Source organism: Pezoporus occidentalis, unplaced genomic scaffold, assembly GCF_034315485.1.
Source record: "Pezoporus occidentalis ecotype Australia unplaced genomic scaffold, CSIRO_AGI_Poc_V1 ctg20, whole genome shotgun sequence".
Lineage (NCBI taxonomy): Eukaryota > Metazoa > Chordata > Aves > Psittaciformes > Psittacidae > Pezoporus > Pezoporus occidentalis.
In genome coordinates, this window is record NW_026913856.1 from 183,440 (window position 1) to 204,260 (window position 20,821).

General features: G+C 44.1%; 1 protein-coding gene across 2 annotated transcripts in view; it reads right to left on the reverse strand.

The window, feature by feature from the left end:
• The window catches only part of WTIP (WT1 interacting protein), an 81,930-nt gene that overhangs the window by 16,771 nt on the left and 44,338 nt on the right, over window positions 1-20,821 (reverse strand). For both annotated transcript variants that reach the window (XM_062618229.1, XM_062618228.1), the window contains exon 3: window positions 5,440-5,507. In XM_062618229.1, coding sequence (XP_062474213.1) covers window positions 5,440-5,507 — 68 coding nt within the window. The remainder of the gene's footprint in view (window positions 1-5,439; window positions 5,508-20,821) is intronic.

The following is a 20,821-nucleotide window of genomic DNA, read 5'->3' on the forward strand; positions in this document are numbered from 1 at the left end:
CCTTTTGAAGCTTTGATTCCATCATTCTGTTAAACATATCAATAAACACTCATATCTGCCTGTTCTCTGACTGGAGTATGCAATTTAATAGCAAGTCTTCTAAACACAACATCTTCATAATTATCTAGAACTCCATTTGCTCTGTGATTCTCATTAGATATGAAATAGACACGAGCTGCAACTTTCATCACTTACCTTTTCAACTGAGTCTAGCTTTTCTGAGAGTCTCACCCTGCAGCAATGGGTTCTGACTAATGCACTAGTCTCAGTGCTCACCTCCCAAGGGAGATCTCCAAATATTTATACTCACTCAGATGGAAAATCAAACCTCTGACTCCAGATGACACCAGCTTCCATTACACTAAATAAAAACTCTTCCTAGGGTCTCAGCCAGTGGGCAGGCCATTTCCACCACCACCAGGCTTGGAAAACAGCATGTGCACAAACTGAGAAGAATAGCCTAGTTAATATTTACATTGCAGCCATGGCCAGAGGCCCAAATTAGGGTATGGGTCTTGTTGTATTTGGTGCTACAGGAGATGAGGGCACAAGCCCTGCTCTCCTGAACTGTCAATCACTCAGATGGTCCCCCACTGACATCCTGTTCCTTTCTCCCCATGAAAGGTTCACCATTTCCATTTGCCACCTCTCTATCAATCTCGCACACCCTCATCACCTATTTAAATCATTGGGAGTTTTACAGTTGTGGGTGGAAGATGAGGCCCTGTATGTTCTCTGTAGCCAACTTTTGTTAAGTGGATTGAGAGGAGAAGGAAGACTCGAGAGGCAACCTGCAAGGGCCTGGAGGCTTACAATGCACTAAGTCTCTTTCTCTGGTTGGCACATGCAAACTGAAGTTTTTAGAGCTTTTCTCTTTGAGGATTTATGGGCAAAGTGACAGATTTTCCTCCAGTCTTACTGAAATGGATGAACAGCTTTAGTAAAACTTTCAACAACTAACGACAGTAAGGTTAGCCAGAGGCAAAAATCTGGCATGAAGAAGTTCAACCCAGATGATTAAATTTGGCAAAGTTATAAGACAGTGAAAGAGGTAATCTTAAAAGAGGAAGGTTTGGATGACCTTAATGCTATGCTCTGCAGCTTGTGGCGTCTGTAATTGGTTATTTTCAGAGCATCTAAGTGTCTTCCACTAGTGCATTAAGCAATGTAACTAACATCTGTCACGAGGTTCATTTTACCCCTCTCATCTCCTCCCTGGAGGGAAATTCTCCAGTTTCTTAACCTCTACTGGACCCCCACTCAATAATGTTCATTACCTCAAGAGAAAAAGGGAAAACTTTTCAAAAAGGAAAAAAAAAAAAAGGGGCAAAAAGAAAAGATAATAGATATAAGATTCAGGTTGCTTTGGTGACATTTTTAAGTCTTTTTTGCCAAGAAAAACGGTAATTTCTTTTAAATTTCTTTACATATTTAAGCATTGAAAGGGAAAGACAGAATTATTATTATTCCATCACCCATGATTATACAGCAATTTATCAACAAAATGGAACAAGAACATCTGACTGGGATTATTTATTACACAGAAAGGCATTTATTTTTCGTTCACTGCACCAGGAACAGTGTCCCTGTTATGGCTAGTTACCCATCTATGTCGGAACAGCTTTCAGGGAAGGATTAAACTGCCATTTGTTTTATTTCCTTTCATGAAATAACCATCCTAACAAGGCTAAGGCAAGGCTTGGATACTGCTGGACTTGCTACTTTAAGGTGGCATGAAAAAGTGTGACTGGATCTTCCCTGGAGCTAAAGCAAAGGATGTATGAGGATGACTATGGCATGCAGCATCCCTTCCCCATCCACGGCTCCACAAGCATGTCTAAGAACTTCTAGCATTTCTTTCCTGAAAAGAATGAGAAAAACAAGCTGCCTGATTCAAAGATAATCTGTGTCCTCAGTAAGAGCAAACATGTGGGAAAACTATTTGCTAGAAGAATGTACCTTGTGGCTATTGCCAAAGGTTTTGATAGGTGTATCTGCACTTTGGACAGCTTTATGGCTGTGCAGTGGAAATTGCTCATAATGAATTAACATCTACATTTTTCTAACACCTTTTGTCCAGAAATCAAAAGCACTTTTCAAAGAAAGGCCCCAATTTTGAACACTTGACACTAACAGCTCCTTATGTCACATTTTTATGGACCGATTTGTTTGGAAACAACTCTGGCACTTCTAAGGATCAGGTAATTACTTTTCTCAAGGTCTTGCCTTCATGCACCATATGCAATACTGCAGCAAATTCCACGCATCACCTCTGATAGAGGGAAAGAGCTGACCTGTCTTGAGTGGGAGTTAAAGAGCCAGGTATCATATACAAGCCACTGACCACAGTTCTGGGGACTGTGCTCTGGCAGGAGCTGTTCTGATGCAAGAAACAGCAGTGTTACAGTAGAGTTAAAATGCTGACATCTGTAGGATGTTAAACATTTCTGACAATTACAGTAAGAAGAAACCCATAAATAATATAAATTCTTCCCTAAAATTTCCTACACTGACTGGTTCACAGCAAGAACAGCTTCAGCTTTTCCACCCATCACTGTTCATGTGCTATTTACTACAACCCTAAAGTGGGACTGACAATTTCCTGTGTCTTGCCTGGCCTGGCCTGCAGGACATCCCCAGAATGATGTCAGGGATGAAGGGGAAGAAGCACCTGCATCACGTTCATGAGATACACAGAGGTAACAATTGGAAGGGACAGAGCTCTGCAAAAACTACAGCCCTCCATGCTGCCTGCTGAGCATGGGAAGGGGCTGGGTTCTCCTCCAGGTAGTGGGGAGACTCCTACCACCCCTGCTCCCAGTTGGCATTACATTTGCAACTGCTTCCCATCAGCATGCCTCTTGCTGAAAGGGCAAATGAGGGGATCACTCAAACCACTGCTGCTTCAGCAGGACTGTGAGCAGCGCAAATCCTCACATCTGTCCCTGGCAATCCACTGAAAGAGCATCCTGCTATTGCAAGCCTAACCATGTACACACAGGCCCCTCCAATTCAGTTGTTACTACATGGATTTCACCACTGACCCCAGCCTGATAGCACGGTACCTCCTGCCCAGTTTTCTGAAGCTGCTCTGCTTTCCAATTCCTATTATCTTTGTGTCATACTTGACATAACCAGGTCACAAGCTGCAGGGTCACAACTCTGAAGAGCTGTGACCCAGCTCCAATACCTATAGGAACATCTAATTCTCCTGATCAACTTCCAGGCAAGCAGAAGCTAAGGAACAGCAAGGATACCACTTGGACAGTATTTTATTAGCTGGAATACAATCATAACAGAGGTAGACTACCTCTGTTACCTCTCCAAATTAAAATAATCTTTTTCCTATGTTCTTACCTAAGAATGACATCCCTGATAGCCCACTACCATACTGTCAGCAGGGAATCCATGTATAAAATTGCACTGAGTTACAATAGAGACTGAATTCTGTTAAACAGAAAAATCTTTGGCTATCTGCTTTGGACTGAAAAACACCTCTTGTTAGGACTGAAGTTTCCAAGTGGGCAAGAGGAAATATGGAAATAATGAAGTAGCTAAATAACTTCCTTTATAACTGCCACTTTGCAGCCTTTTCCTCCAACTTTGAGAGAAGCTTTGAGCTTTCTCTGTCCACAGAACTCAAAAATAAGCAAAGCTGGTTTATTTTATTAGGGAAACAAGACAATTCCTAGTAATCTTGCTATAACATTTGCTCAGGGGAACTGAGAGAAGATGAAATCGAGTTCTGAGAAGCAGCTGGCTTAACGCAGGCAGGGACAATGTCAGAATTTGATTTCTTTGCTGACATACACAGCCTAGAGTCCCTTGGTCTGCTTCTTTCCCATTCCTGTACTACTGGGAATCTGCTAAGATGCACTTGTGGGAGGTTTGGACTTTTAAGACTCTGTGTCTTAAATGTCCCAACAGTTCCCTAACATGCATAATTTATTCCTATCAGGCCCTTAATCTCTTGGGAAAAATCACTGCAAGTATCTCCCTTCAGAAGCTGACTACAGAACATGTCGAAGAACCAAAGAGGCTCCCCATCCCTTGAAAATGGAATGTTCTCCAACAGATTGAGATTTTAAATTTTTAAATTCTCATGTTTAGGCTGGAATTACAAGCTAGTAACAATAATAATTTCAGTAAGTCCGGATGAAAGGTTTTGGCCATGGGGAAAGTACACAGTTCAAAATAAAAATCTCAAAGGTCTGAGCCCCTCCACCTCACACACCACCTCTTCCCCCTCTCTCCATGCGTCTGCAGAAACACAGGGGGAAGAGAAAAAAGCTGAAAAAGCAAGGGAGAAAACTCATTTTCTCTCCTAAATGCCAGCAAAACAGTAACACGTTTAAATTATAACAAGAAACTTACTTTCTGCACAAAATATGATTTGCTCTTTTCAACATGGTCCAGCTGTGGAAGGCTGAGAGTAAAGGTATCACAGATGAAGGCAAATATGGCTTGTATTCTGGGGACTTTCCATGAGTTTTATGGGTTGAATTGATGAGAAATGCATTTGCACACTCTTTGAACCGCCAGTAACATTTTTGTTGTGGGATGTATTTTGAATAATTCCTTTGCAAAAAGCACAGCCATATTTTCATTAGAAATGGAAAGTAGTTCTGGAAGACCCAAGCTGGTATTTCAGTAAATAAAAGTATACATTCAACATACTGGCTGTCCAGTAACATCTCATCCTCTAAGGTAAAATATATCATTCCTCTCTCATTTCAATTCCCAGACATGCTGTCCTCTTAATTATAAATGGTCTGCCACTTATCAAATCATTCTCTGTGTCCTGCACAATCCTCACCCCTAATTGCACAAATATTTTATTTCTGGAACAACACAGTTCAGCAACAAGCTTCATTTTTCTTTTCATGACTTAGTCCCTATTAAAGTAAAGCATTTATGAAAGCTCTGTGTGCACGGAGAGAAAATCAGTTGCTCCTCCGTGGCTAACAGTTTTTAGCTAATCACAATGCAGCTCCACATCACTCCGAGCACGGTGGTGATTAAAACTGTGCCTGCAACAAAGCAACATTGTACATGGCGATGACGTGCGCCAGTCAAAAACGTCTCCCCTCTTGTTATGACTGGTATTCCCCAGGTGTTTGACTTTGAGCTCTAGCTTGGCAGGCAAGCCTTTGTGGCTGCAATTCAAGTCCCAGGCTTGAGCAGCTCCAGTGTTTATTGTCATAATTTACACTTTGTGATGGCTTATGGACAGTTATGTACTTGGTTTCATAGCCACCACTTCAAACCAAGGGCCTGATCCTGCTGTTACGGAGTTAGTGGTAAATGCTTCCCAATTCCAGTACTGGCAGGAGGCCTTAGATGACTAAACTGTGTCTCAAAGCAAACAAACCAATACAAAAGAACAATTTGGTTTAGAAACAGAAAAAAAAAAAAAAAGAAGCCTGAAATCTTACTTACTAGGAAGTCTTCTTCACAGTACACCTTCCCATTGACACTGTAGAACGCTTTTCCTCGTAATCTTCTCCCTGTTAAAACATAGTACTGTCAGGATTTGTGCTCCATGCCCAAACCCAAACTCAGGATGCTAAATGGAAAGTACACCCTGCTGTGCCTGTCTGCATAGCCAGCTCCTGGCCCGGCCCCTCCCCTCCTCCTGGGTCAATCCAGAGAAATGGGTGGTGGTTTGGCTCTCAGCTCCATTCTGCCTTAACAAATTCCTTATCAACTAAATGTTGTTTCTAAGTACAGGTCATGGAACCCAGCTGATACCAGTTCCTGGAAATCTAAACCCAAAAATTACTATTCTGGGGTGGAGGGAAAGGCTCATTTGTAAATTAAGACTGTTTCCTTAGCAGGTGAAATCACAGCAGACTTACATCCACTGCAATCAGCAAGGTGTTTGTCTCCGAAGGACCAAACAAGGGACACTGCAAATGGATGTTCTGTCACCTTTACAAATATTAATACATTCAGCAATGCCACAGCAGCTACACACAGAGCTGCCTGCATTACTAGAGCAGTACAAGGCACGCATGATGGAGGGAAGGGCAGAAAAATCACACTGAGAACAAGAGATTTCATTTTCAAGTTTGAATGTTTGCCATTTCATTAGCGATTCTGGAACTCTATTGACAAAGCCTGTGATCATCATTAACTGATGGCTCCCTTTACAGCTAAGAATGTACAACAGACTCCAGAGAGTCACAACAAAAAAGATAAAAGCCAGGAATTCAAAAAACACCCAGGCCAAACAGTTCTTGGATAGATCAGCTCTGTCTTAACCAGAACTGCTCCACTGAAAGCAACGCCACTTTATCAATGAAAACCAGTGAGGGGAAGGGAAACCGCACTCATCCTGTCTCACCTTATTTCCACTCTGTGCCAGAGTCCCACTGGCCAAAGCTCCCAAATGTCTGGGGGATCTTACAAGCTGTTTGCAGCCTTGGCAAGCAGAGTGCGTGGTGCCTACTATGTGTACCCGCTGCTGTTAGCAGTGACACAGAGTGAGGAAGAGGGCAAGAGGCTCTGTATTTACAGGTCAACAGATGAGACCCCTGGCCGCTGCCTAAGCCTCTACTCCACAGAGTAAGCCTGGATGACTCTCATCAAGGCAGAGTGAGTGGCTCCACCATAAACATGGCTGGCCTTTGCAGAGGGTTTGACTCCAAGGGCCGGTGAGCTGAGCCAGCTGGCCAAGCACAGAGGGGCAGGAGCGTTCTCCAGGGTTTCCATAAACAATGTTGAGGAAAATATAATTAATTTTCAGTGCCTGAAAATGCCTTTTACACGTTGCCACTGTGATCTGATCCTGGGAAACAGTGTGCGGCACAAAGAAGCTGGGATCTGGGCTGATGCTTTTGGGAAATCACATGCTGCATGTGGTTGTCTGGCGGTTTTACTGTCGTGGCTGAGGGAAATGCTTCTTTTGTGTGCACATTCTTGCGCTGTCGATCTCACAGGCTGCTGTCTCCATACTGCTGGTAGGTGGAGTCAGCTCTTGTTTGTCTGTCCAGCTGCCTGGTAGCTCTGGTGGGGACCAGAAGCCTGGTAGCATGGGCAATGCACTGAGACTGTCCTATCTCCTCTGGGACTCTTCGGTCAAACTGGTCCAGCCTACATGTCACACAAACAAGGCACGGGGCTGGGACAGCAATTAGTGGGTCACAGGGCCTCTCTCAACTGATGCAGGAGCAATCACCTCTGGATCATCCCCACTGCTTATCCAAGCTGTTTTAAACCTCTCCACTGAAAGGTAAAGGAAGGGTAAATGGAAAGGAGGGAAGAAAAGAAAAAAGGCCAGAATGGCTTTTTGAAAGACACATTGGCTCTGCCAGACCCACAACTGATACACAACTTGTCTTTAGATGATGGAAGTCAAGTGGCTGCTCCCAGAACAGGGACTTGCCTTGGATGTGCTGATGAAGTACTTCCACCTTGCTCACACCATCACCAGTGCAGAGCTGGGGCATTTGCTTCAGGCAGAGAAGCACTGGCCACCACCCTGACCACACACCACTATTATGGTTGGAAGCAGCAGAGATAATTAAGGGACAAATCCTGAACTCCATTGCTGCAAGGATCTCTGTAGGAAAGGAAATCCCTAATTCAGGGAGGCGTAAGCATCTCCCAAGGAGCTGCAGAAGGTGAATAAGGACCTGTACATCCCACTTTGCATCCCAGTGTGCAGATCCTGGCAGTGCTGAGATTGAAAGAAACACCCCAAATTCTGCTCCTGTTGTTTCCGTAGCATAGCATCACTGGCAGAAGCCTATGACCCAAAGCTAACAAGGCAAAAGTGATGTTTTGGACTGGGTCTAAAAGACATTTATGTTATCAGATGCATTTGGCAGCTGATGGCCTTGTGACATGAAACAAGCTCACCTCGCTGCAAACCTCCTCCTCAGCCAGTGCACAACCCATGAGCCCCTGCTCACACCCTGTTCTGCCAAACACAGACCCCTGCTGCCCCTGCCATACAGCTGCCTTGGTAAAACACCTCTGACTCACACGGCACTCACAGAGCAACACCTTTCAGCACTGAGGAAAAGTACCATTTTCCTCATTTTACAGCCATCTATTAGGGAACTGACTTGCCTAAACCCATAAAGCAGGCAAGCAGTGTGCTCACATGATAATTACTATTATTAGCAATAATTAGTAAGATTGACAGGCCTTTTACCTTAGAAGAATTTCATTCTGGGATCTTACATTATCTCATAAACAAGAAACAGCAAATTTTCACACAAATAACCCTGCTGCACTATATTGGCTCCTACATACTGCACTTTAGAAATAAAGGCAAAAACACACATTCCACTTGCCCTCCAGAAGAGTTTGCTAAATGACAGCACTGAACATGGTCAAACACTGAACTCTGCAGATGTCCTGGCATCATGTGAAATCTGCGGTCAAGAGGAAAGTGCCAGGGAGATACAAATCCTGAGGAGATGCAGCAGTGTTGATGCCTCCCAGCCCCAGGGCAGCCTTGCAGATGGGTGGATGCAGCATCCTGACGTAAGGATACCTGCCCTGAGCTCAATGTACTGGACAAGGCATTTTCACCTCCCAGGTCATACCACAGAATCACAGAATGGTTTGGACTGGAAGGGACCTTAAAGCTCATCCAGTTCCAGCCCCCTGCCACGGGCAGGGACACCTTCTGCTAGAGCAGGTTACTCCAAGCCCCATCCAACCAGGCCTTGAACACTGCCAGGGATTGGACAACCACAGCTTCTCTGGGCAACCTTTCTCAGCACCTCAGCACCCTCACAGGGGAGAACTTCTCCCTAGGATCTAAGGTAAATCACCCTCTGTCAGTTTAAAGCCATTCCCCCTTGTCCTGTCACTACATGCCCTTGTAAAAAGTTCCTATCCAGATTTCCTGTAGGCCCCCTTCAGGTATTGGAAGACTGTTACAAGGTGTTCCTGGAGCCTTCTTTTCTCCAGGCTGAACAAGCCTAGTTCTCTCAGGCCGTCTCCATAGTAGAGGTGCTGCAGCCCTTGCAGCATCTTCATGGCCCTCCTGCAGCAACTCAAGGGACTGCACAGCACCAGCCTCTTCTCTGTAGCCATAACATATTATTCTTAATCAGGCAGAGATTACAAGTTTTAAACCTCTAACACTGCTTTAGCCAGCTGAGACAAGCGCCTGGCCAGATAGACAAGTAATACCACCCTGCCCACTGGTCCACAGAACCTACTGCCTGGCCTTCCTTTGAATGGCTTCATGTAGCCAAGCCTGGATTACTGTTTACTTTCATAATATTGAAACAAAAATGTCAAGAGTTTCTGACAAAACTTGATGCAACTTGCAGATAGCTCATTATAATAATAATGAGCAGTTACAAAGAGCAGCCTAGCACAGAGTTCAACAAGCACGGGGTTTCACACACACACACTGTGCTTCTCTCCTCCTCCCGCTGGATACCCACCTTGGCACATCTGCCCTGTCAGACCAGTTCCCAACAGCAGTGGGAGGCTGCAGTTCACACCGACCAGGGGAGCAGCAGGCAGGGCAGGAACGCACTGGTGGGACCACGCATGGAGTAAAATCACCCAGCCTGCAGCCTGCCTGCAGGCACGTAACACCAGCTTTGATAGGGGAGCTCCTTTTCCCCGCTGAAGTGCTCTTCAGCCTTGTTTAACTGTAGAAAACAAAGCTTATGCACTCACGGTGACACCAAGTGCTTGCTGCGAGTAACTTTTCCTGACAGATAACACACCTTTGAGGGGTTCTTAGTGCCAGGATAAAGGGATTCCCCCACCTCAGGTGGGGAACAGAGACCTCACAAATGCTCCAGCAAAGAGAGCAAAGATTCCTGTAGATAGCCTAGTAGTTAATAAAATGCAAGCTAGAAATGACTCTGTCACAACGAACAATCACAACTGGTGTTTGCAAGCACCACACAAACATCCACGAGAATGCAAGCTTTTGAACTTCAAAAATATTTACAAAATCAGAATCAGTTCTAGATTCTTAATATGAATTCTCACATTTAACCAGTTTATATGAGTCTCTGGTATTTAAATGTGTCCAGCAATTGCTTGCTGCACAGTTTTATCTTTTATGCATTGCAAACTAAATGGAAGGAACAGGAGAACTGCTGCTTTAGCAAAGGACTCAACTCAAAGAAGGTTCAGCTTGCAAAAGGAAAAATGACCCACAGTTGACACTGGCTGTCCACAACTATGCTTTCCAGTCTCCACAACACTTTGCTGGGTGGTGAAAACACACCAGCCAGGCAGGCAAGATGGGGTAAAACTCTTTCCAACAGTGTTTCAAAAGCTGCTCCAGGCCCTCATGGAACAAAATGTGAAGCAGACCAGGTTTTACAGCCTTGAAGAGGTGCTCGAAAGAGCACTGAACATGTCCTGCCCCTCCCCACTAGCCTCAAAAGCATCTCCAAAGCCCTCCTTGCCGCTGCTGGCAGCGGTGTATTTGCCTGTAGGGAAGTGAGTTTATCAAGTCACAGCTTTCAGTGGTAGATCTCCAGTCTCACATGGGATGATGCAACCTCGTCGGGGGCTAACACCCCCCTCGCCTTTGTAAGACAAGAGATAGCAGTGTCTCACTGTCACAGCATGGTTATTAGACCTAATTACTGTTTGCAGCGTGCTTTGAAGTTGAAAAGTGCCAAGCATTATTATAATATTTTAAGTACTTTGATGATTAAAAACATACAACCGTTGGGTAATAATCATGATTTACTAGTACTGTAATGTAAGCAAGTTCATGTGAGAAGCCTGCATTGTTTCAGTGCCTGACGCTACTTGAAACCAAACAGCTCCCTTCTGACATAATGGGAATTCTGCAGCCCCAGCCCCGCCTCCCAGATAAAACCAGCATCCCTCCTCACCATCACGATCTCTCTCATGATAGATGTGCCTCTTGTCGGAACTTCATGCGGGAAAGTTTCAGCGTTAAAAGGGACAGAGTGCGAGATGACTAATAATGTCCTTGTTATTTCTAACATTACAGCTCTGTGGGCCAAGGGGATTGTATTTGAGTCAGAAAATGTAATTAAAACCTCCCCATATGGAGTGCAATCAAAGAGTTCAGCTGTATGTATCTCCACTAAAGATAAGAAATTCGTTAAAGCAGAGCTAATTAAAAGCCTGGATAGCCCAAGCTATCGCCATGGAGTGTTATTCAAGTACCTGCTATTCCTGGTGGCTGGGGACATGCCTGGGTAGGTCTGACCACACACGAGCACAGACCTCAGCTCTGCTGCCACTTCTGCCATGGGGCATGGCCGCTCTGCACAGGCAGCACATGGGTGCAGGGTGCAGCAAGACCACGCACGACGGCTGCGGCTGCCCTTGCAGCATCAGGACTTGCTTGAGCCCCTAGCACTGCTCCTGTTGGAAAGGGGCACCCATGAGGAGCTCTACACTTGTCTCACAGCATCAACAATGCACAGCATCCTTCTTTAACAGTTCTTTCTGGAGGAAAAAAAGCACATCACATTGCTTCTCTCATTGCTTAGATGGGGCTTTGAGCAACCTGGTCTAGTGGAAGGTGTCCATGCCCAGGGCAGGGGGCTAGAACTGGATGAGCTTTAAGGTCTCTTCCAACCCAAACTATACTGTGATTCTCACCGGGATTTCTTCCCTTTCCTTCTTATTTTACTTACTGTCAGTTCTAAGGATGAAACGGACACTTGGTGAGAATCTCTGCATTCTGAAGGCTCTGGTCCACGACTCGCACTGTTTCCTGAGCATGGCAGCCCTGACTCTTCATGTCTGACTGACCAAAGAACTGTGCAGCATAATTGTTTTAGTTAGTAGTGTTAAATACAGACCTAATTGCTTGTTAAGTGCTTCAGACACCATTTCTGCAGTGACTGATGTGACACAAGCTTTGTTACCAGTTGCCTGTTAGCACCTTAAGTGATAGTCTCTCAAAGCGTCCAGACTAAAATGACATGTAAATATACACACAGGATTAATATGCAACAACAGTTGCTCAAATATTTCCCAGCTTCTATAATAGGGAAGGAAAATTGCCATGTATTGCCCCAAAGCCCTGCAGAAGTGAAACCAGACAAATCTGCCTGCTGCCCATCTGGGGTCACAGCCTCCATCACTGTTCAATGCAAACGCAAACTTCACCACGCCAAACCTGCCCTGACGTAGGCTGCTCTGATTCAGAGCCTGCATGTGGTGAACATTCACAGGCTGCTCATGCTCCCAAATGCAGACAGCTCCCAAATGTACTTTTACACCCCACATGGCACCCATGGGCTGTAGAGGGACCTCTGTGCTCTCTTACGTACACATCCTAATGATTAAGAAACCAGGACCAAAATAACTCGAGAGCCGAAGGATAAAGGGAACCTCCAGAATCCAGTCTGCTCTCCACAAACACCCAGGCTGGACGATTACTATTTCTAAAAAGTGGACACTAAACTTTAAGTCACAGGATGATTCCAGGAGCTGAAACTTCAAGAGAAATAGCAAGTTTACTCACACAGGATAAATCATTGAAAACATTAAATAATAACAACCCACCTCTGCTACCTCCTCTTCCTAGTCATCTCAAAACTGAGACAGGATTTCACCCAGGATTTCACTGTTCTCTTTTACTTGGCAGAGGAGGCTTACCTGCCCAGGATTCAAGATGTGCCAAAAGAAAACAAAAGCTTCCAATACTTTATTGCCATTTCTCTTTTAACAGACATGGGAGTTTGGGCCTGCCATTCTCCATCCTTCCCATCTGGCTTATGACTGCCTATCTGCACAGAGATTTTCTTTACATGGGGTTCCTGCCACTCTACCCACTTGAGAATGGGGAGCACCGAGGCTACTTTAGTCCTGGAATAACTGCTAATTACATTTTCCTCTTCCATCTTCTACAAGGGACTCACACAAAGTCACCAAGCAACCAACTCTTCATGATGGGGTCCTGTGTTCCAGCCTCAGCCTCCACTGCAGGTGCCAGGGCAGGGAAAGGTCTGTGCAGCGGGAAGGGAATGTGGGAAGCAAAGGACCACAGGAAGGATGGCATGAGAACCATGGGGAGGGCTGCTCCAGCTCCAGCCCCTGGGCTTGGAGAATCTTCCATCCCCCACTGGCACTGTCCCCTCCTCACAATGCTCAAATGCTCAGGCTTTGTGAAAGGAGGGGTGAATTTCTGGGGCTTTCAAGGTTTTTAAGATAGGGGAAAAAAAAAAAAGAAAAAAAAAAGAAAAAAAAAAGAAAAAAAATATCAATGCCAGATTCCTTTGAATAGAAGATACTGCCTGTTGGCAGAAGCCACTTTTCACAGACTCCAGCCGTTTGAAATCTGAAACACTAAAAAGCTACTGTGGATGTGCTGTATTCTTCTTTTCAAAGCAATCTGGCACACAATTTTGCTCCCCTGTTTCAGGACCCAATCCTGCATTCTTTTCACGCTCAGACTCCCATTGACTTTAAGGAATGCAGGATTGGATCCTAAATGTGTGCTTTACTTGCACAATAGCGCCTCATGGTTACGATCTATTGAGAAAAGCACACTTTAAAAACCATTTGGAATTGCAGGCTCATCCACCAGGCCAGAATGCCTGTAAAGATCCTCCATTATTTCAAGAAAAATGCTCAGTGTGTGAATTACACACACACACTCTCACACATTTTCCTGGTTTCAAGCTGCAGGCACAGCTTAGCTTGAGATGCATCAAAATATTTTGAGCACTGGCCTGATAGCTCATACAGAAACCACGTGTAATTTTTGGTTTGGAAAAAAAGAAGAACTCCAGGGGAAAAAAGCCACCAAAGCAAACATATAAGCAGCTGAACCTATAGCACAGTTTTTCAGAGAACTTTTGTAAAAGCCTCCAAAAGACCCACATTGCCCAAGACAAAACAGAGCCTTGCCTGCTATTTTTGAGGATGCTGTATATTGAGTTACGAGGCTATTACGATGCAAATCTCAGATGTACAAGCTTTTTACTTGGCCATAAACACAAAACAGTATACATTGTCCTTTCAGAAGAAAAGGTTTGCTGCTAAAATAGCAGAAGCCCTACGTAAATAACCAACATTCTTTCTGCCTGAGGTCACCGACTTGGCCTATTCAATTCCGGGCTAGTCTGGGATCTGACAATCTAAGCAGGGGAGAGGCCCTTTCCTTTTTTTTTTTTTTTCCCGAAAGAATGCTGGGATTTTATTTGAAATTTAAACTCTTGCAAACAAAAGGTGACATCGTATGCTAGAGGCCTGTGAAGGTGGAGTACAGGATGTGTATTGTTTTCTGCCTTTACATAGGTTCTTTCAGGGAAGAGTATTCAGAGTCTGTGAACAAATTCTAATCAAATATTATCATCAGGTAGGCAGACATGGCAAGATATGAACGAACACTTTTAAGAGATTAGGAGATTTACTTTTTAAAAGTATCAATGCAGGAAAAGCCTAAAAATGGTTTAAAATTATAATTTAGATCTAAAATAAATTATTTTTAAAATCTGAATTGAAAATTCCCCCATAGTTTAAGTTCCTATAATAATTCATATTTGTACAGTAAAAAAGAGCTTTTCAGTACAAATTAACTGTGGCTACAAAGTCAGTATTCATTCCTGCTCTCCATCTCAAGTTGGTATGTCCTGGAGAGGCAGATGGCAGTTAACTGGTTTTTCTCCCGATTACCTCTGCCCAGCTCTTCCTTGGGCTCTCACAAAAGTAGGCTCTTGTATAACACAATTATCATTTCCATTTCTGGGCTGCTATCCAGGTTCTGCACTGCTCTGTGCTCTATGCCACCTCTCCGGCACGGCAGCAGCGTGCCAGCTCCTGCTGCATAGACGTGCTAGTACCACTCCCCTCCCACCCCGCAGACTGTGCAAAGCTGAACTTGCAGCTGGTGTGAATCGTGACAGCATCACCAAATTCATCACCATTTATACAAGCTGCAGACCTGCCCCAAGGAACTACCTTTGTGAGAAAAAAAAAGTCTGTCTTCGCTATGCACTCACTAACGTGCAGTAAAATCCAGATGAAAACAAGGCAGTTCATCATCTTGACATGTTTGTAGCCCACGGTAAACTCCAGCATCTCCTCTGCAGTTTACCTTAACCTGCCACAATGTCAAGTGAAAAACGTCGTTATCTTCCCTAGCATTTTGCCTTGTGTCAGCTACCACATTGAAGGAAGCACCCATCTATCCAGAAAACGCACCTCTGCTACCAAAAACCATCGCACTGAGGCAGGTAACGTCTCTTGCTCTGGTCACTCTGCAGCATTCACTACCACCAAAGACAGCAATCCAAATACTGGGTGGAGAGGAAGTGGACGGTACATTTCTGCCCCAACCCAGCTGTGTTACTTACACTGTCAGTCTCCAGCAGGATTATGTAGATAGCTAGCTAATATCTTTTGTTACCTTGCTGGAAAACCACACCTTTCTTGGCAGGGTATCCATAATCTCCGTGCCATGTTTACTCTAGTGTGGAATTCTGTCTTCCCTCCCCTCTCCTCCTACTCTTCAGTTAGGTTATTTAACCAAAAGGTTACTTAATGCTGCAGGGATGAGAAGATCTCTGACCTCTGGTACTTGGGCAAAGCGTTCCTGTACAGACCGTATTATAAACTTAGCAGATACTTTCAAGCTTCCATATAATTTGCTAAAGTTAAAATTGGCAGATGTTTCCTTTCTCTCCCACTTATGTATTTATTCTATCCCATACCACCCATCAATTTCCGGGCTAAGGCATAAATTATTTCCATGGAGCTCCAACAGGACCCATGTTGAAAAGGAGTTTGTAAAAACATAAGACAAGCATGTATTTAAAAACAGAAATACAAATACCTGCATTGATCTAATAGCTATTTTAGGCCTACAGATTAACACACATCTTAAAATACATTTCTTAGTAAGCTAGCAAGCAGGCACACTAATAGGGAAATGTAAACTAAAATTAAATGTACTTTAATTAAGTTGGTTTTTATTTTTCCTGGGGCTGGGTTTACAAAGGCAAAAAAAAGTGAAGAACAAGGGCAAAGCAACACAGACCACTGAGTAAGAACCACGAGAGGCCTCCCCAGCACGGAGCAAAATGTGAGGGGAACTGGTAGAGCTCTCCCTTGAAGGTGGCTTCCACTGTGGGAAGCTTTCATCACTCCATCACAGACCCAGCTTGTTATCAGCAAAGAATGCCACTTTCCCAGCTGCTGCCTCTAAGCCAGGACTTGAAAGAGTACTTGTCTTATCGCTATCCCAGGGTCTCAGTGCCAACCCATTCTATGGCAAAATAAATCCATGAGTCACCAAACTATAGCCTATTCCAGCCCAAGTCTTCCTGGCTTTTGCAGGACGCAACCTTCCCAAGCAGCCCTGCTGGCAGCTACCCATGCAACGTGGTAGGTGGTTTTCATTTGAGCTCCAACAAGAACCACCATGATGGCAGCAACAAGGATTCTTCTAGCACGGTATCCAGCTCTGGCCAAGAGTGGAAGCTGAATGGGAAAGAGCATCAGAAACAGGGCTTACACAAGCTGATGTGTTCCCAAGAATAACCTCCCAGCTTCCAGCAGCCAGCACTTAAGGCCTTCCTGCACTGCAGTTGCATCATAACTATTATGTTTAATAGCCTCACTGGACCAATCCTTCTTTAATTTGTCTAATTCCTTTATGAGATCATTTATACTTTTGGCCTCCACGCTGTCTGTATGGCAGCGAATTCCACAACTGCATCATGCATTGTATGAAGCATTCCCTTTTGTTTGCTTAAAACCTCCGCTGATCTCAAGCTCCTGTTGCATCCTAAAGAACAAAGCCTCTACAGCCATCACAAACAGACTAGAGATGAGCTTTGGAAGTCAAAGCCTGAAACTTAAGTCTTCAACTGTGGAAATGAATGGCACAACTGGTATTTTTATCTAGCATCTATTTTTAAGATTCTGCTCAGGTACTCTTTGTACAACACAGAAGTGGACACATATAAGTGGAACCAGTAGTCCTGGCTCAAAAAGTTCACACTCTATGTGTGAGGTCCTTGCAGGAAATTTGACCAAGCCACTGAGTTCTGTACTGCAAAGAGCACCTTTCACAGGACGTGAACTGCTGTAAGATACAACTGGAAACAGTTTCTCTGGGAATACATCCAAAAGATGGTATCTGGTCCCTACACCATCTGGACTGCTACCCGGACATCTGGAGCAGGGCAAAAACCCACTGGAAATTTCACATGACAAACTTAGCTAGCAAAAGTTAGGTAGGTAAACTTGTTGAGATAAACACAAAGCAGACCCCTCACCATTGCTACTAGGTTCTTTCTTGCAAGGCATCATTCTCTTCTTCATTCAAGTTCAGCCTCAACTAAAAATCACAGCTTAGCCTGGCTCTGAAACGGATAATCAGAAATCTGATCAAGACCTGAAGCAACAAGTCAGATTGCTGAATGTCATCTCTGCACAAAGTGAGCTGCAGCATCACCTTCACTCCTAGTACTTTGCACATAAAAGAACGTTGAACAGAAGGAGTGGACACAGCCCAATCCTGTGGCAACATGCAAGACAGCCTCAAGGGAGATGAGCAATTTCCCTAAACTATCTTCTGCGTTGTCTCAAAAAAACAAGAATGGATTTGCACAGGAACAGTTTACTTTCTTCCTCCCCATAGCATTGCATGCGTCAGCACCTCAGTGTGAGCAGCATCAAAGGGCGCTGCTGATGAACCTCAACATACCAGCAATGCTGGATTTCAGTCACGTCGAGAGAGTGCTCAGCAGCCAACACCAGTGGCACCCATGTGTTTCCGAAATCAAGTGCACAGTGCCCAGTTCTCATTCCCTTGAGATAAATCTTAACAATAAAGTGAAATTGTTGAGATACACAATGCCTAGAGATAGTAACTTGAGCAGTAACTTTTTTTTTTGTTTGATAATGGAAGAATGTATTGGGGAATGATCCCCAGGACAGACAGGTTAGTACACAGTAGAAAAAAAACTAAATATTCTCAGGATAGCAAAGTATTAAAACAATCTGCCAGTTTTCAAGCACATTTTTCGGTTTAGATTATTTATGATTAGAGACAACTCTTCTCTTGCTCACACTGGTGAAGAGTTATACTGATGTGAGTAACATTACTTCAGATTTATTCTGTATAACTTTAAACAAAACCTTACTAGAACCTTAGCTATGTATTTTACACCACATTCCGGTATATTCTCCTGTAAGTAAAATAAACCTGAAAATTACAGTTGTACCATATTATTGAAATGAACTAGGGCTTGCTCAGCCAATTCCAAATGTAATCAGAAATCAGCCCTCCAAAATGCCCTGTCCTTGATGTTTTGTGGTGGACTGACCACAGCTTCCTGCAGCAGGTCGCATTAGAACTAAAACCACAAGCAGCTTGTAGATACAAAACTGAATAGGTAGAACTCCTGATAGTACACTAGCTTCTTTTGGCACTCAGGTACAATAAGGATATTGTTCGTTTAATGCTTAGCTTTCCTTTTAAGAAGTATGTGAGATTTCAGCCAATTCTCCCCAACGATTAGCTCAGGATGAACGTACTTAACTCAGGATTCAGCTGGAAAGAGCCCAAGTAGATGCAATCAATTTTCCACTAAATCCACTTCCTTCCTCTCTTCCCTACCCAGCATGAGACATCAGCTCGCCACTACAGCCAGCAATGACTAAGACAACCAAAACCCCTGCCTTCAGCCATGCTCATATTAAACCTGGTTATTCCTTCTTTTGACTTCCTCTGGTTTTCTGGTTTTTGTATATCCTGTTCACTAGCACACTATTTAGACTAGGTGGAAAAGCAGCTATACAGCAAATATGAAAAAGCAGCTATAGCAAACCACAAACACCAAATGCACTGTCTGCTATCAACCCCAAAGTGCACAGAATCAGCTGCAGAGCTTCACTGATAAAAGACAACTTTACCCTTTGCAAATATTTAACTGGAATCTATCCAAGGTTTCCATGTGCAGGTACTGTATGTCTGCATCTGCCAGCATCAGTGCTGTGCCATCTCTGCATGCAACACCAAATTCTCTTCACGATTATCATCTGGATGTCACAGTACTTCTGAGATATTTCTAGCTGCTGGCCACTTTACTTGAACCAACTTTATACAGTGTGGCCTGAAAAACAACTGTTGTAATAACAGGGATGATCTGCTACTAGAATCTAACCAGGCCAATAAAAAAAAATAACATCTATTAAAAAACAAAGCTTAGAAAACATGATCTCTGGCTCTCACCTACTTGTCTCCTTAAGAATTTAAGTAGATGATTTCCACCCTCATTTCCCCAAGCATATACATCTTCCTTTGCCAAATAATTTGTGGAAACAGTAAAACAAGTCCTGGTGGCTGTATATACCTCAGGGTTTCTTCCTCTAGGACAGCAAGTGGTCTCCAGACTTTTTCAATCTTGCTCCCCTACCAGTAAAAAATGTTTCAGCATGCATCCCCAATACAGGTATATTTATTTGCTTATAAATTATAAACGTCTCCACTTTGGAGACTCCTGCTCTAGAGACCACTGGACTGTTAATACTGACTCACAAATTGTTTCCATAGGTCTGCATTTACACTGCTGTGGTTCCTAAAGTCGGTAACCCACTGACTCACTCAAGTAAGTTATTTGCATTATTTCCAGGAAAAATTTTGCAGGGAATGCAGTTGGAAGAGGAACAGTGTAGAGTACCCAGGCAGCCTGCCGAGTTAAGTGACTGAGTTTCTATTACTATATCCAATTTAGTGTTAGGAAATACCATACTTGTGTTTTAAAACACGCTGATAAGACAGCCACTGAGACACACAAGTCAGTAATAAAAAATGATTGCTAAATCCATTCCTGCTTTTAAATACCCATTAAATCAGATGCCTTTCACTCTGCACAGGTACAATTAAAAGCGCTGGCATATATTAGCAGCTGTATTCTGCGTGTGTGCTGGCACCATGGGTCACCCACACTAGTCGGTCAACAGTGCTCTCAGAAGCCAGCAGCCACTACTGATTTTATTTCTTGTTACAAAGATTCCTTGCTTATTTCTTGCCTAGCTTATCATTCACTTTTTTTTTTTTTGCTACTATTCCAAATACACTGCAAGCTCACAGGAGCGGAGCAAAGAAAGTCAAGACCTGATGATTCTAGGCAAGAAAAATCAGCTCAAGGCCTACGGGAGAAAGAAGCAAACCTAAGGATACAGCCACAGCAGGAAGCACTGCTGGAAGAAGGCTCCCTGCCAGTGGAAAGCAAGGCAGGTGATTAGGAGGATCAGGCAGGAGATGGGAGCACCGGGGACTGACCAGCTGAGTCACACGGGGAGATGCAGTTAACACCAGAGAAAGAAGTGAAGATGAGGTTACATGGGACTCTGAAGAGGAAAATGAAGGAATATGGGGGGACAGGGTTTGCATGTATTAATGCAAGAGGAGCACACAAAGCAGCAAGGGAACCCCTCAATGAGCACCCAATGCCTCTGTGCCACACTGTGATGAACGGGCCAGAGGAAAGGAAGGGTATCCATGCAACTGGAAAACTTGCAAGTGCACCCCTAACACCACAACGCAGCAAGCACTCACAGGGGACTTCAGGAACGACTTAGCAAGGCCCCAGTAACCTCACAAACAACTGAGTTTACCAGGGGGCTTGAACCCCATCTTGGAGGCCAGACCTGTCAGCAGCCTCCCCTGAACCTTCCTGTTCCGAAGCACTCTTTCCAGACTGCTCAATGCGACGGGAGTGCTTGAAAACCACTCACCAGAAAGATGTTTCAAGAGCGTTAAGCCACACTTCGGTGCCTCCACCAGGCTTCCACACCTCTCTAGTCACGTCTGATGCACAAACTGAAACTTAAGTGCAAACATACTGACCTACATCTTCATGTGCCACTTGGCTCT